General features: G+C 36.9%; 1 protein-coding gene across 1 annotated transcript; it reads left to right on the top strand.

Annotated features, from left to right (window-relative positions):
• Nucleotides 1-9886: 9886 nt before the first annotated feature.
• On the top strand, nucleotides 9887-10312 carry LOC110900623. Its single transcript, XM_022147507.1, has one exon. It carries the CDS (start codon nucleotides 9887-9889, stop codon nucleotides 10310-10312), a length of 426 nt encoding a protein of 141 aa, XP_022003199.1.
• The last annotated feature ends 8199 nt before the right edge of the window (nucleotides 10313-18511 follow it).

Raw genomic sequence — 18511 nt, 5'->3', positions numbered from 1 at the left:
TCGTGGAACTACACCAATTAAGGAGAAAACCCAATAAATATGGGAAAAATCCCCTTGTGGGAATCAAACTTAGGACCTCATGGTCCCTATGTCTTATCCCATCCCTAAGATGCCACTTAATTCTAATACTTTTGCTTACGATGCCATTAAATAATGTAATGTATTGTTCATCACAATGCAAGTGCTTTACACAAAAGAAAGTTATAACAAAAGAAGAATCTTAAGGAAGATTCGGTCATCATGGACTTGCAAGATTCGGTCGTTAAAAGGACAACGGGACACGGACTAATAAGAATCCTAATCTTACTATCTTATTCTCATACATTATTGCATAACGACGTTCTATAACTGGTTAAATACCCGTCAAACACTGGGTATGCTTGTTTTAAAAAAGAACGCTATGATTTTCAAGTACATTTCTTTTTCTTACCACTCTAACCTTTATATATTCAACGTATGTATTTTTTAAATGATAAAACATTAAGAAATAGATTTATAGGACAATCAATATATAAATAATATCAAAATATTAAATTTTGTTCTGACGGTTAATGAAGTTGCTAGAATATAACATTACTGAACCTAATAGTTTTATCAATCCGATCCGATTTCTGGTCTCATACTCGAATGCCCTACCCATTACCCGTTTGGATTTTTCATGCTTTAGGTATTTAGCATCAAGAAACGTAAGATATTTATTAATATCTTACGTAAGACCAAACTTTGTTACAATATACAATATATCACGAGAAAACTGATAAATTAACTGGAAAACGAGAACCACCCCATACATAGCCCTAAACTCACCAACCTAAGTGAAATGTTTCCCGCCGCATCGCGCGGGTAAACGACTAGTATATATATATATATATATAAAGGGGTTCATCACCAACCCCCTAGGTCCATCCCCTTCAAGCCCCGCTTACGTGGCGGTGACGTGACGGCCCATCCTCATGGGGATGGGGCTCTCTATTCCCTCTAGTTTTAGTTTTAAAGGTTTTTTCTATATATGTTAGAGTAAACTGCCATTTTGGTCCATGTGGTTTGGGCACTTTTGCCATTTTAGTCCAAATCTCAAACTTTTTACATCTGGGTCCCTGTGGTTTGCATTTTGTTGCCATTTTAGTCCAAAACTCAAAATCCTTGATTTTTGACTATTGAAAACTGATTATTTTGTCCTTTAGTGCAGGGGCATTTTGGTCATTTTTAAATATAATTTCATTTGTGCAACCAGCAGATCAAATAAATCATCATCACCCCCAACATAATCACATCTCTCTCTCTTCTCTCTCTCTCTATAGCACCACCAATAAAACCCTGAAGTTGTCGATGATGAAGATGAACACCAGCAACAGCAAACACCAGCCACCACCGCCTCCATCTGCCACCACCGCCCCCATCTCTCTACACCACCTCTAAATCCCGCCACCTGCGATCACCCACTCCCACCCCCACAACCACCGTCACCACCACCCACCTGCAACCACCATCCACCTGCCACCACAACCATCGTGAAAACCCCTCAAATCTGAAAACCCACCATGAAAAACCCTCAAATCCACCACCGTAACCACCCAAATATTCACTAGAAACAAAAACTCAAAATCCCAAAATATTCACTAGAAACTTCATAAAACACCCAAAATCCCCAAATACTCACATTATCACTTACCAGACGATGTATCCCTATCACCGGAGTTGCCGCCGTCACCACCTTCACCAAACTCAAAGCAAACCTAAACCTGAGCAACACCATAACCACCTCCGCTGCCGTCGTCAACCACCCCCTTACATCATCATCATAATCACCGTCCATCATCATCATCAGTCATCTTCATCATAATCAGTCATCGTCAACCACCCCTATTTACAGATCTGAAAAGAAAGAAGGATGGAGGAGAGATCTGTGTAGAGAGAGAGAGAGAGAGAACTGAGAGAGAGAGAGAGAGAGAGAGAGAGAGAGAGAGAGAGAGAGAGAGAGTGTATGGCGGTGGACGGTGGTGATCTGTGGTGATGACGATGGTGAACGGTGTAGAGAGAGAGAGAGAACTGAGAGAGAGAGAGAGTGTTGTTTTAGTGAGAGAGAGAGATCGAGGGTTATATATATATATATTATATAATATATAATTAATTTTGTTTTAATTTATTAGAAGAGTAAAATCAAAATGACTAAAATGCCCCTGCACTAAAGGACAAAATAATCAGGTTTCAACAGTCAAAATAGAGGGTTTTTGGATTTTGGACTAAAATGGCAACAAAATGCAAACCACAGGGACCCAGATGTAAAAAGTTTGAGATTTTGACTGAAATGGCAAAAGTGCCCAAACCACAGGGACCAAAATGGCAGTTTACTCTATATGTTATTTAGTGGTTTTTTACATGTGTTTGGTTTTTTACATGTGTTATGTGGTTCTTTTATATATCTTATGTAACTTGCGTTTGTTTTTTGTCGATGTAATTCACGTGTCAGTATTTTTTGATCATATCAAGATTTTTTTTTCTCTATGGGTTGCTGTAATGAGTGTAGGTGACGTAACAAAACAAACCGATACCGATCGAATTCCCGCCGTGTTGGTATATTTTTGGTCATATCATGATTTTTTTCCTCTGTTGGTTGCTATAACGAGTGTCAGTACCGTAATTAAACGAACTGATACCCACCCACCGCGCAACGCGCGGATTTAATGACAAACCGATACCGATCAAATTCCCGCCGTGTTGGTATATTTTTGATCATATCATGATTTTTTTTCTCTATTGGTTGCTATAACGAGTGTCAGTACCGTAATTAAACGAACTGATACCCCCTCACCGTGCAACGTACGAATTTAATAACACTAGTTGATATAAAAGATCACATCGATTGGCAATTTGAGGGACTTCTTTGACGGCTGAAAACGTTAAGCAAGAGAGCAATTGGATTCTTTTTTACTTCAAGACAGTTTTGTTTTTTTTGGTTTATTTCATAGTTGTGATTCGTAAACTTATCTGAAAAAATTATGTTAGATCTTGTTAATTTTCTAATGAAGTTCTTCAAATCAATTTTTAATTCTTTATCAAAAGGACAAATAATGGTTTACTCTTGTCTATGAATATAAACTCATTATAGAAACATACAATCTTAACCCTGGTAATAAAAACTCACTTGAGTTATTTTGGGTCATTTTAAAAATGAGGATGAGTTAGGATGGGTTGAGAAAATAATTAAGGATGGGTCAAGATTGGTTTTAAGATATATATTTAAAATATTTTTTGAACAGAACGGGTATTACGCTGGGTAAATTGGTAACCATAAAAAGAGCATCGTAGTTAGACTCTTCATCGTGTTCAAGTGTCCGTAGACGTTAACCTTCAAAGCTATGACTTCACAAAAAAAAAAAAATAACAAAAAATTAAAAAATAAAAATAAATAAATAAAATTAAAAATTAAAAAACATATATATAAAAAATAAAAATCCAAAAATTTTAAAATCCTCAAAAAATTAAAAAATCAAAAGAATAAAAAATCGAAAAATTTAAAAAATGTTAAATATTACAAAAAAAAAAATCAAGTACATAAAAAAATTAAAAATCAAATATCCAACAAAATAAATAAATAGTAAAAAAATAAAAAAAATTAAGAAATCCAAAAAATTAAGAAAAAAACTTAAAAATAAAAAAATGTTAAAAAAAAGCAAGAACATAAATTTTTTTAAATAATAAATTCTTTTGACATGAATAAATTTATGAGTTGTGTTTGGGTTAACAACCAACACTTTAAAACAACATGAATTACACTCCTAGTAGTAGTAGTAGTAATAATAATAATAATAATAATAATAATAATAATAATAATAATAATAATAATAATAATAATAATAATAATAATAATAATAATAATAATAATAATAATAATATATGAAAATACATAAAAATATTATCTTGACTATACACCCACTTTAGCCACTATTAATTTATGTGTATTTCGTGGGTACTATTTCACCCACTAGACGTCCAAGTGTGAGGAATTTAGTCTAAGATAAATATTTACCTTTGCACATAACTTTCCACCATAAAATTGGTTGGTGTCATGGCTAGGGTTAATATTTATATATCTTTGGTACAGGACAGTCTTATTGTTGCTATGATAAGACTACGCTAGCGGTAATATTTGGGTTGACATTTATAGTTGCATGCGAGTTATACGTTAATTTTTTATAACAATTATGTCATGTGGATTGTTCAAACTTTTATATATATGCTAGTATTCAAACTTATATGCTCGCCAATACTTTTGTATTGAACTATACTTTGAAACGTGTTGTAGGAATTTGAAGACGACGATGATGATGAAATCTAGTAGTATGGACTAGAAACTCACACTGGAAATTTAGTACCGTGGTTGTAATCATTGTATGTACTTGTTGTATTTGTTTCACAAATCATGTTGTATTTCTGTTTCGAATGTTGTACTTGAAAGTTTATTAATGAAATGAAATTTGAGTTATTAAATATTGTCATAAAATAGTGTTATGAAGTTTCTAGCAATTTTGTTTTCGTCTCACTTTGATGTTTCCGCCATCAATTGGGGTGTGACAATAGGAAGAAGAACGCGGATCTCTAGTTAACCCAAAACCAAGTAAGCCCAAGATGAACTCCAACCCAAACACGCACTCTAGAAGACATGAGCCACAAAACAAAGAACACAATTATTAGCTAGAGAACTAAAATATAAATTTTGGATTGTAAAATTGACATATTATTTTTAACATTATCTAAAAATAATCAAGCTATTAATGACTCGACGAAACCAATTAGAAAGAACCTTTCACGTGCGAAATAATGGAAGATCCCCTTTAAGATCAAACAATTTCCATCAAAATGAGTAGGCTTGTATGCGTAAAAGCATCTACTATACCAGAAATATTAATGAATCTGATTATTTCAGTTGTTATGAATACGTTTTTTTTAATCTTTTTAGGTCTATTTTTAGTTTAAGTTCCCTCTTACTAACTAGAGTAAACAGTTAGTAGATTTGTTTCGCAAAAATTGGAAATGGGTTATTGGGATGCAGGTGTTCACAATTGTATTTTGAATGGAGTAGAAACAATATAAACAGTTTCCTATTTATGTATCATTCAGAACACCCGTGTAGTGGTGAGTGGTTTGGGCGTGTTTTGGCCCTATAATGCCCTACACATCGCTCTCAGGGCGTTTTTGTCCAAAATTTGTGTTTGCCGTTTTGGTGAAAACGCCTAGTGTATGTTGTTTTTGTTGACTTGTCCGATGGGAAATTACAGAAAAAGAAGAGAAATTAAATTAAATATTTGGGTAATTATTATTAACCATTATGGGCATTATATGCACACTACACGACCTTTAAACTTCACCTACCATAATTTCTCATATTTCATATCTCACACTACACATGAATTCACTTAAGTTTAAATGTTTGGTTTCCTTTCGTAACTGTAGTGGTGTAATAATGTATTGTAATATATGCAAACAATATCAACTACACATTAAGATATCAACTACACATTAATTAATCATGTAGTCGATTTTTTCAAGAACAAAACCAATGCAAGTTAAGAGATCAAACAATAACGACCGGCCATGCCTATGTAAACTTAGTCATACTTTTGGTTGTTTGTTTGTATTTTCGTTTAAAGAAATGATAATTATCAATACAGAATAAGTGATCAAATCTCTATTTCTATTTTAATTTGGTTATCTTTCAATCACTATATCATCGCAGATACGACAACTAGTAGACGATAAACATCTCATTCTCGTTGAAACTGATATTATAAACTTAGGGTGGAGAGTATGGTTGGGGTGAGTTAGGGTGTTTGAGTTTTCTCTACCCAATGATATAAAGTCATGTCAACTCCCCCCTTCACTCCTCATTTTCCACTCAAACACTAGATATGCTTCAAACACCCACTCAATCTCCTCTCTCCTATCTCTCTCTCCTCCATCACTCCTTCACCTTCGGTGAATAGTCACCGATTTCTTTCCCTCTCTCCTACTCCTCACTCACCATTCAAACACTAGGGGTGGTTCACCGATCGGTGAAACCACTCCCCGAGCTTGGTCCCCGATACCACACCGTCCTCCCTTAGCTATCACGCATGTGAACGCTTCTACAACCAGCTTTAAAATAACATATATGTAGTAATTTATTTAGTTTTGATTATCGAACACATTTTAAATTATGTATTCATTATAAAGAAACAATGATTTAATTAAAAAACTGTTTATCATTTAATTTGATTTTTTCGAATAGTTATTGTTTGTTAACCTTTTTTAAAATTCTAAATAAGGTATGTTTAATATTTTTTTTCAGTATATCGATATAAATTATATTAAAAATAAAGTTGTATTCATAATAAAAATATTTTTAGTTTGGTAGTATAATCTATACCGAATACGACACTAGTATCGAAACCGGACCGATTACGATCGAACAACATCGACACTGGAACTCATTTTTATGGTTTTTGGTTTTTGTCATTTATTATTTAAATTATCATAATATTGTAAACTATATTGTATTTTCTGTCTTGAATATATACTAAATTCCCGTCGCACTGCTAGGAAATTTCACCAATTAAATTTAATACAAATATATGAATATTAAAAACCGCATTTGGCTATATATACACTTCATTCGAGTTCATAATACACCTTCAAAAATGGGAAAACTTGAGGATAATTCCTCCATAAACCATTTTGGTCACGAACATCCTTTAAAGCTTCAAAATTCGGTCACTAAAGCCACATGTTTAGCTTGTAATAGGAGTTTATCTGGCTCCCTATATTATGCTTGTGTTTCATGCAATTTCTACCTTCATAAAACATGTTCCAATCTACCTCGTACCTTAAAACATCAAAGTGATCAATCACATGATCTTGTTCTTTTATCGTCTCCAGCGTACCCGGAAGGCATGTTTAATTGTAACGCCTGCGACTCCAACGGGACAGGGTTTTCGTACCACTGTCCCGAATGTCAACTTGATTTACACGTGGTTTGCGCTTCCATGCCACCCTCGGTAGACCACGCGGCCCATGTTCATAAACTCGGTCTTTGTTTTACACCGCCGTATGAAAACCAAGGGTTTAGTTGCGACATTTGTTCGCAACCTGGCTCAAACCACTGGCTATACCGGTGCGATTTGTGTGATTTTGATGTCCATATGAAGTGTGTCACGGCCAGAACAAGCGTTGCGAAAGCGATACCACGAAGTCCCGCAACTCCGTCTCCGCCTGCGCCTGCGCCTCCGCCCCCGCAACCATCGATAAAAATATTCTACTCCGTGCCCGTCACGCAAAGTCCTCAAGTACTATCTAAGTCTACTAGTTTTCCAACTTATGAGACTCATCATTATGCGCCACAACCCGCACAACCACCACCACCGCCCCCGCCACCCGCCCAACCATATTACTCCCAGGTGGCACCCGCGATGGGGATTCCTCAGTATGCGTGTTGGTTCAGGCCCCAATATATACACTCAACACAAACTCACAATTGTGTATACCTGAATGTAAATACGCAGAAAGTAAAAATTGCTACTGTATATCAAAAAAAGGTTACAAAAGAAACATACTCCACTATCCTATATATATAACAAAACAAATAAACATGTGCTAAAATAAACCCCACGTAAAGCTCCATGTCCCATGACTTCCATCACATGAAACTCTATTTTTTCTCCACATCATTCGGTCAACACACCACTCGGTCAATAGACCACATTTTCTTTATTAACTTATGTGTAGCCACTAAGCCAATTTCTTTATTATAATTAATATGCAGCTCCTACATTTCTGGTCAACGAAGACCAAGTAGAAGGATCCGCAACCATCGCCCGTGACCCGTATGCTGGACCGTGACCCATGACTCGTAAACCAACCCGATTAACCCAACAATCACCCCCTTAATCGGTGTTTGTTTACGCCTTCACCGCAGCACCGAATCACCTCGGTTTCGAACCACTATGACATTTAACGGACACCCGATCTTCACCTCGATCACGTCCAATGTCTCGGTTCAACCAGGAAAAGAAACACCACGCCCGTAACATGTAACATGGCATAACGTTGGAACGTCCATTCACATCTTGACTCATCACGGATCAACGACCCACCTAGTCACATCCGAGTCACCCGATTTGAACTCCAACACCATAATGTTACACCGTGTTTTTTCTTTCTTTACCTTTTTCCGATCAACCTTGTTCAAGAGGCCTCTCCACCGACCAAGAAAACAAACCACCCGTTTTTAACGTTTTCTCACCTTGCCAAACGAACCAAATCCAAAGCCACCTGCTTTGACGGATCTTTTACGTTCGTTTGTCACGCAACATGCCGATCTCCTCTTATCACGAAACAAGCCGATCAAGGCTTCCGCAAAACATTCTGCTGTTGTCACCGTTGTATAACAGTTGCGCAAACCCGCAACTAACATCCGAACAACCTTGAACCCTCTTTTGATCACTATTAACAGCCCCGGAAAACAAGTGTTTATCACCGGTCACCCCCGTCGTCTTAACCGGTACGTCTACCACAACAACGGCCTACCGAAACACCTTAACGCTTCCGTCTAACGCTGCAACACAATCCCGAACAGCCACCTGCTGTCCCGAAACACCTCTTTCACGCCTGCCCTCCACCGACCGACACACCCGCCGGCGGCGGAGGCTTCCCCGATACGAGCCCTAGGCTCTGATACCAAATGTTGGTTCAGGCCCCAATATATACACTCAACACAAACTCACAATTGTGTATACCTGAATGTAAATACGCAGAAAGTAAAAATTGCTACTGTATATCAAAAAAAGGTTACAAAAGAAACATACTCCACTATCCTATATATATAACAAAACAAATAAACATGTGCTAAAATAAACCCCACGTAAAGCTCCATGTCCCATGACTTCCATCACATGAAACTCTATTTTTTCTCCACATCATTCGGTCAACACACCACTCGGTCAATAGACCACATTTTCTTTATTAACTTATGTGTAGCCACTAAGCCAATTTCTTTATTATAATTAATATGCAGCTCCTACATTTCTGGTCAACGAAGACCAAGTAGAAGGATCCGCAACCATCGCCCGTGACCCGTATGCTGGACCGTGACCCATGACTCGTAAACCAACCCGATTAACCCAACAATGCGCAGTATCAAAGACAGCCAAGTGTCACGAATACTATCGTTGGAAGTGCGGTTCAAGGTGTTACTGGTGCTGTGGCACAGGAAATCTTACAATCTGTTTTTGAAGGGTTGATTTCGTAAGTTTAGTTCTTTGAACAACTATAATAACTTTATTGTACGTAGTTTTATTTCGGTTGTATAATAACTTTATTGTACGTAGTTTTATTGTATGTGGTTTGGTTTCGAATAAATGAGAAAACCTGTCAGTGATCCGTCACTTATATTATTCGTCACAATATTATCCATCGGCAATCCGTCGCTATATTGTTCGTTGGTATTACGTCTCTAATATTATCTGTCGGTAATCCATCGCTATACTATCCATCGGTAGTCACTAACACAATCCGTCAGTTAATTCCGTTAGAATATGAAGTACCCATGACCTGTTTACCAACGGAGTATCACCGACGTGACCCACATTTACCAACATTACATGATAACCCTCGAGATAAGTGTTGTGTTAAACTAAACTTGGGGCTTGTATTCGACCACATAAATGGGCTCTTGCGTGACGAATAATATTATGAATCGGGCTAACGGGTGAGTGATTTTATTGGTTTTCAGTTTTCACAACATTGGAGAATCCGATTCGCTAGCTGTTTTCTTGAAAATACCAAGTCAAACAATGGCCGTTTAGAATGGATATAGTTTCATAATACAATTTAAGAAAACGTGGTGTCTAAGATGGGTCTTAGTAAACGTGGTGTTCCAATAGCCGATACTTTGTGTGCGAGGTGCGGGTTACACGAGGAAGACACTGACCACATATTTTTGAATTGCCTTTGGGCAAGATGCATCTGGTGGAACATTTTAGTTTGGATGCGGATTTCGTTTGTCGAGTGCAATCGCTTTAAAGAGTTCGTCGACATTATCTTGCAAAGCCCGGGTGGTAAAGTTTGGAAGAAGATTGTATACACCATCATTTTGGCTACGGTTTGGAGAATATGGAGCGCTAGGAATGAAAAGGTTTTTAACAATAATTTCATTCCTATTAGCAAGACTGTGGACGGTATTAAGGAAGATGCGTTCCTTTGGATAAAGACGAGATCAAAGTTAAAAACGGCGACCTGGGAGGATTGGAAGGCGTTTGATTTATTAGATATGTTGTAATTTTTTCTTTTTCTCGTTTGTTTTGTTTGTTTGCCTGTTTCCAGTCGCTTGCTGGCTCTTTATATATATATATAAAGTGAGTTTGCTGTTAAAAAAAAAAAAAAGAATATTAACAAATATTTGAAGCACTATTGGGACAGAACAAAATAATATATGTCATTGACCTCCACTTTAACTTGTGCAAATCGAACGCATGTAAACAAGTTACCGGATGAAAATTCAAGTTTCCAGATTCCTCTAAGGCAAAAATGGGAAAGAAAGTGTGCATAAATCGGGTTCTGGGCCAAACTAATGCTGGTGAGGGTTGAAACTGGGTTGAGTCAACAAATGGCAAACCCGGATTCCTGCCAAACCAGTTCCAGTTGGAACTGGCCTTTGAGAGGGAAGGATCGGGTCTAATTTAATTTTCGGTTGGGATTGACGTAGTACCGATATTGTTTGGATGATATCAGTTTGGTTTGTCACGGTATCGACACTTCGCTATAGCTTACAACATAAAAGAGATACAATATACCGCTACCAAAGTTGTTAAGACGGTATCGCTTCGGTTCATCATGATGAAAAAACAAAAAAAAAGTCAATTATACTTAACTTGTTTGATATTGAACAAAAGTTTAATCGAACATGGATAAAAATAAGAACATCGCAATGGTAACATGCAGTGGCGGATCCATATATTTTTTTCCAAGGGGTTCACTTTTTTAAGTGTTCCAATATCATACGTCGACACATAAAAAAGTACGGGTCGGTTCGACGGTTCGGATCGGGTAAGATTCATCACATAATAAAAATACGATACAATAATGAAAAAAACATAGTCATGATAAATTTAAAAGCACATAATATAAATAAGATGGTCTTTACGAATAAACAAACATACCAATAGTTGTTTTCTAGAGATTTCATCTTTTACTCTAGTTATTGATATTCAAAGACATCAAAGAATGCTCCAACTCAAAGATATTCGAAAACATAAAAGAATGAATGCTATTGTGGCTCAAACTGTCACACCCTGCTAGTAGCGGAAACGTATTGTGTGTGACTTAAGAAAGGTAATCGTTGCATCCAATCATGTAAACAATATAAACCAACAACGATGCCATATATATATTAATTTCAACCAAAGTTTACAAGTTTCCAGCATAGTTTCAAGTTTCAACAATGTTCACAATGTTATCCAACAGATAGATATTAAGTTATTTTACACATTACAAAAGATTGTTTTTGACATAAAACATATTGAGGTTTGAGTAGGAGTTGTGTAGAAATTCTATTTTTCCTAGAAAGTCTAGGAAGCAATAATAATTGGACATGTGTTATGGATGTATTTTAACTAGAAGGACAAACATGTAAATTCACATTTTAATTTTATATTTGGTAATTATATTCAGTAACTAATATTGCATGATCTTGTATGTAACCCGATAACATGCATGATTTTCAGGATTATAGTTTTTTTGAATCCAAATCTCTTTCAAATATCACGAACACGAAACACATATCTATATATAATAATTTCGATCATTCTATTCTTCACTAGCATCATTCATATTCAATAATTTTTCAGAGTGAAAAATCATGGCTTCGAACACACTCATTGACGGTGGAGATGGTAATTACAGTTTTTTTTATTTACTTTTGTAGTATTTTGTTTTGAGTATTATCATTTTTCTGCAAAACCGTCAGATTGTTCTTGATGATGTGTTTTAACAGCTAGAGAGGTTGAGGTTTTTGTGTTTATTAATTCTATAAGGTGACTAATGGTTTGTAATCTGAAGATAAATTTTTTTTCTTAAGATATTTCATGGTGTGTTTTAAATTCCATATTTGTCATTTATATGCCAAACCATCATCTTGTTATTGGTGTTGTGTTTTAACAGTCATACAGGTTCAGGTTTTTGTGTTTATTGATTACATAAGGAGACTGTTGGTTTGTAATCTGAAGATCACCCTTTTTTTAGATATTGAATGGTGTGTTTTAACTTCCATATTTGTAGTTGTATGTTTTGTTTTTTTTTAAACTCTTTTTGAGAAACCATCAGCCTGTTATTTGTGATGTGTTTTAACAGTTATTCAGGTTGAAATCAATTTTTTTATAGTTTCATTTGAATGATGTGTTTTAACAGTAATGTGTTTTACCAATAATGTGTTTTAACAGATATTGAGGTTGAAGTCGACGTTTTTTATAGTTTCATTGAATGGTGTATTTTAACTTGGATTATTTTGTTTTTTCTCATGGCTATTAGTTTCTTAGTAGTCAGCTTAGATTTTTTTGTTTTGGTGTGTTATATAAGTTCATTAGTTGGTAGCATGGTCAGTATGTTTTTTACTTTGGCCTGGGTTTTTTTTTGTTATCATCACATTGTGTTTTACAGATGTGTTATATGCTCATTTTTTGTCATGTTTAGTAGATGCACCCAATTACCAATTACGTGGTGTTGAACAAGTCTCTCCAAACTCTGGAACAAAGAGATATATTCCAGATTCACCCTCTTCGTTGACGCTAGCAGAGGGCATGTTATTTGACACAGTTGATGCTGCGTATAACTTTTACAAAGCTTACGCAGAAGCTGGAGGTTGGACTGTTAGGAAGGGCACACAGCACGAGAACCGTGGTATTGTTATAAACAAGTATTTTTTTTTTGTTCAAAGGAGGGTCAAAAAGAGTTTCGACCGGTCGATACTTTGGTCGAACAGCCGTCTGATAAGTGGGTACGTAGGGTACCATCCAAAAGGACCGGATGCCAAGCTGCGATCAGAATAAAGCTTACCGATGACAAGAAGTATTTGCTGTATCATTTTAAAGATGCGCATAACCATGATTTTGTGCACGAAAAAGATTTACATCTTGTGACACTCTAGGTTTTCCCGAGCAACTATCATGTAGTGACATCGTGTGTATACATATTATTAAATGAAAAATGGTGTTGATCTTGATATGCTATGTGATCCTTTTGCTAAGTTATGTGTTGACAATGTGTAGGTATGATATACATAGTAATATATATATATATATATATATATATATAGAGAGAGACCATGAACCCAACTCGAGACCACTCGGTCTCGAGTGAACATTAAACAGTTGGGCCATGCCGCTCGGAGACCCACTAGGATGCACCAACTCGGTCCGGGTATAAAACCCATAAGAGTGGCCAACCTTGCCACTTTTCACCATTTGCAATATTTCCACACACACTCTCCTACACACTCTTCCCATCACTAAAACCCTAGAGCACCAACACAAAAACCATCTTCTTCCTCTCTCGGATCCAACCGGCAACACTAGAACTCTCGGTTCAAGCTTGGAATCATCATTCGGAAGCCGTTCATCGATCCTCTATACCCTCACACCTCGGAACACAACTGGTTAGTGTTTTAATGTGTGTTAAGAGTTATGTGTGCTTAATGAATAAGAAACATGACTAGTTTAGAGGTCTTTTGCATGATTTTTGTATGATTAGTGAGGTTGTAATGGTTAAATGATGAATAATGTGTGTGAACTATTGTATGATAATGTTTTGCTAAGATGTTTGGATGGTAAATGATTAATAGCTTAGGATGATTTTTGCTATCGCTCACTTGGGGACTTCTTACTCCAGCTGTTCCAAGAGTGTCCGCTAGTTGAACCGCGTCGAGTATTGCTTGCGAAGCAACCGATTCATGTTAGATATTCTAGGACAAATGTGTGTTTGATGAAATAAGGCAAGATTTACTTGATCCTTGATCACAACATTTCATGCTCGAATGACTTCATGAAGAACATTATGAATGTGTGTTAAGTATGATATGAACACATGATGAACAAGTGATGAATATGATGAAATGTTTGAATATGGTTATGAATATTTGAAATATGGTTGTTTGATCTATTAGCAATTAGACAAGAAAACATGTTTGTGTGATTTGATTGGATAGTACACAATTACATGAAATTGCAATTCTATTGGTTAGTACATCAGAGGTTCTAGAAGAACTTCATGTGCACGTATCTGTGGTTGCGAGTCGAGACCCCCGGTTGCGACTCGAGACCAACACATGACAACTCGAGACAGACTGCAAGAACTCGAGACCGGCAAGGTCTCGACTTGAGACTTCATGATCTCGACTCAAGACTGGACTCGAGACCTCTGCGGTTGCGACCCATGCCTACACTACTCGAGACCAGATGTTCGTGACTCGAGATCTCCTGGTTGCGACTCGAGACCGCACGTTCTCGAGTCGAGACCACCTTGTCTCGACTGGGCTGCTTGTCTCCGTTATTGGGCCAAAGTGTGTGGACTGTGCATACTGTTTTATTTGGACTCTGTAATGCTGTTAACTGTTAGTATGATTGGCTAGGCCCAATAACACTTATGATTTGTATGTTAGGTGTTGACGGTTACTGTTTAACTGCTTAAGTATTAGATCAGGCCCAATGACTTGGTGAATATTTATATGTTATGCATGCAATGTGTTAGCTATGTGTAGGATATACGTGATTACTTGAACCCCAAACCTGACCTATACTGGTAACCATGTTAGGACGTGGTGACCAGCAAGCTTGACCAAGTAAGCTCATCTGCCGAGCAACCCAAGGTGAGTTCACAACTTAAAGCATGCATTCCCAGTGGATTGGGAAACGGAACTAAAAACAACACTATCCCCTTGTGAGGGATACAAACTTGCTTTTCTTCCCTTGTTACGGGGAACAAACCTACTTTTCTCCCCTTGTGTGGGACTCTTAGTTAATTACTGTTTATATGGAATGCAACGGGCAATACTAAACGAAACTCTATCACTCAAGTCCCTACTACTTAATACCGATTAGTCGCCGGGGCTAGGCGAACGAGTTATTAGTTGATAGCGCTATTTAGGTCTTACCAGCCTCACACCGTGCCCGTGTATGGGATCGGGAGTGAACTAATAGACTCTGGCAAATCCGTCAATGATGATAGAACATTGACAAACGGGGCACTTTACGGAAACGTACGGTCACATAAGTATTCGGTATTGGAAAAATAGTTTAGTCGCTTACTTATGGGGTAGCTCCCCATGGCATGTATAAACGGATAAATTAACTGGTGAAACAAGTTTTTGGTAAATAAAAACTGGACAACTCGTGAACTCGCCAACATTATTGTTGATACCCTACTGCATGCTTTGCAGGTACCCAGTGATTCAGGAGCTTGCTACTTGGGGATGTGTAGTGATCGTCTAACCCGTGTGTTGGGTTCTAAACAAACTTGAACTACGAATCTTGTTTTAAACTATTTTGTCTATGCTTCCGCTACTTATCTGAACTATTACTTAAACTTAAAACTTTTGAACTTTGACTATGATATTTGCTAACCTTGTGGTTGGTGAGTATTACTTATGTTATTAATTAAATTGCTCAGTATAATTGGTGGCTGGATCCTGGTCAGTCACGCCTCCAAGCGGTGGTACTCCGCATGTGGATTTTGGGGGTGTGACACATCTTCTCAAGGAAAACAGGGGTATTAATCGTGCACACAAAGAGATGATAAATAAGATGTCAAATCTCAACATTGGTCCTGTTCGTGCATTTAACATTATGAAGGAAGTGTATGGTGGGTTCGACAAAGTCGGTGCGACCAAAGTCGATTTTAAAAATTTCAAGAAAGAATTAAATCTTTTTATCGGAGAGTTGATGCTGAAATGTTTGTCAAGCGACTAATGAGGAAAAAGGAGTTTTTACCGAACTTCTCTTGTGAATTTGAAACGACAGACGAAGGTGTGTTGAAGTGCATTTTTGGGCCGACGAGGATATGAAGAGGAATTAGTATATGTTTGGAGACATTATATCATTTGATGCTACCTACAAGCGTAACAAGTAACGACGAGATTAATTTTTTATATATTCATTGTGTTTTAAAACCTACTGTGTTATAAATACATTATGATCTATTTTGTCATCACTGATTGTTTGTTTTGTAGGTATAACTCGATGTTTGTCCCTTTCACTGGGATTGATAATCATAATAGGAACGTCACACTTGGTGCTGCAATTCTCGGTTCTGAAACGGCAGAGACGTATAGCTGGCTACTTAAGGCAATCAAGAACGCATATGGGTACGCGCCTCCCGTAATCGTTACTGACCAAGACCCTGTGATGAAAAGGGCTATAGCTGATGTTTGGCCTGAGTCGAGACATCGGTTTTGTATGTGGCACATCATGGATAAACTCACTACAAAGGTTTGTTTTTTATATGACAGGGTTTTCTTTTTTTTTTTACATGTGTATTTTTTACTGATTTTTAATATTTATTTTTTAACATACATGCTAAAATGTTCCTTTAGGTCGGGGCTGCCCTGTGTTCAAATACAGATTTCAAGAAAAGATTGTCTGTAGTAGTTTGGACTGATTCTCTATTGCCCGAAGCGTTTGAGACTGAATGGGCAGCTATTTTAAATGATTTTGGTTTAACCGACCATGAATGACTGACGTATATATACGGGCTACATGAATCATGGATTCTAGCTTACTATCGCGAAGAAGAAATGTCTGGTCTTATGCGGACATCATCTAGGTCCGAAAGCGAGAATCACTTTTTTGGCAAGATTAGCAATCCAAGGTGCACGTTGGTTGAATTTCTTAGCCACTTCGACACAGCTATTGAAGCGCAAAGACACGAGCATAAAAAAAACAATCATGACACTCGATACACCAACCCTTGAGAGTGGAGTGATTTTGTTCTCGAGAAGCAAGCAGTTCAGATATATACCAGAACTATATTTTTTGATGTTCAACTCGAGATTCAACATGCTATTCATCGTTGTACTAGTGTCAGATTTGATCACGTCGGTGATTTCATTAAGTTTTTTATAAAGGATCTCGATCAGCCATGTTCTTCGTTCTTCGAGGTACAAATTTTGTTCTAGGTTATGTATACATTATTTTTGTTTTTTTTATTATCCATCTTTTATATGAACTGTGTTTTACGGATATTTAATGTTACAGGTTATGATACGCGAGGAGGATGTTACTATTAAGTGTAACTGCAACAGGTTTGAGCAGTTTGGATTGTTGTGCAGTCACATTTTTTGTGTGTTACGGATTCTTGATGTAAGGGAGTTTCCGAAACAATATATATTGAGGCGTTGGACGCGTGAAGCTCTTCCAAATAGTTCCCCCGGGTCCATTCTTACGGATGGTGGAGATCCAGATCGTAGTGAGGAGGTTAACCGTTGTGTTTGTGAGATTAGTCACGCAACTGAGTATGTTGTGAACAAGTTGATTTCAAAATTTTATCAGCAGTGTGATTTTCGTGATCATATCAAGCAGTTTATGTCAGTCGCTGATGAAGCTCAGATAAATGCACCTCCCAAGACACGACGTAATCGTTTTGCTGAACTGCTGGGAGTTGCTCCAAAGAGCACGGCCACTATCCATGTTCCAGTTGGTAGCAGGTTCAAGGGTTGTGGTTCTCATAAACGCCTTAAATCTCAAAAGGAGCGAGCCATAAGTCAGTCTGGAAGTAAATGTCGTCAATGTTCATTATGTAAAAAATATGGCCATAACAGAGTAACGTGTTGGAAATACACCGTGGCTGTGCCTGAGGCAGGTGATTCGCGAAATGCTGAAGATAATGAAGCTACAATTGGTGAAGGAGACGCTGCTACAGTTGCTGAAGCTGATGGTCTTGGATCAAACGATGCTGATGATGTGTTTTACACATCTGGAAACGATGCAGATATGGATGATGAAGACATGGCAGAGTAGGATCTTTTTTATTAAATTTTAAGTCTGTTGCTGAACTATTCAATTTTCTGTTTTATTTTTCTCATGTGTTTGTTTTGGATTTGTTTTTGTTGATTTTAAGACTTGTTGGGTTCGACATTTATGTTCTTGTTGCTTTGTGTTTTAGTGTTAACTTTGTTTTCTAAATAGCCTCCAGTGTTTTATATGATGCTTGATTTGTTCATGGTTTTAGTATACAGTTTAATTTGTAAAAAATGTGTTTTAACTTTGTTTAAACTATAGATACTTGATGAAATAGATAGGCTGGTTTCTAGATAACAGTATTTCAACTTTGTTTAAAGTATTAAAATGTGTTTTAACTTTCTGAGAAACCATCAGCCTGTTGTTTGTAATGTGTTTTAACAGTTATTGGGGTTGAAGTCAATGTTTTTTTATAGTTTCCTTTTAATGATGTGTTTTAACAGTAATGTGTTTTAACAGATATTGAGGTTGAAGTC

Source organism: Helianthus annuus, chromosome 13 (genome assembly GCF_002127325.2).
Source record: "Helianthus annuus cultivar XRQ/B chromosome 13, HanXRQr2.0-SUNRISE, whole genome shotgun sequence".
NCBI lineage: Eukaryota > Viridiplantae > Streptophyta > Magnoliopsida > Asterales > Asteraceae > Helianthus > Helianthus annuus.
The sequence above is the reverse complement of the archived record's forward strand: the minus strand, read 5'-3'. Positions and strand labels throughout refer to the sequence as shown.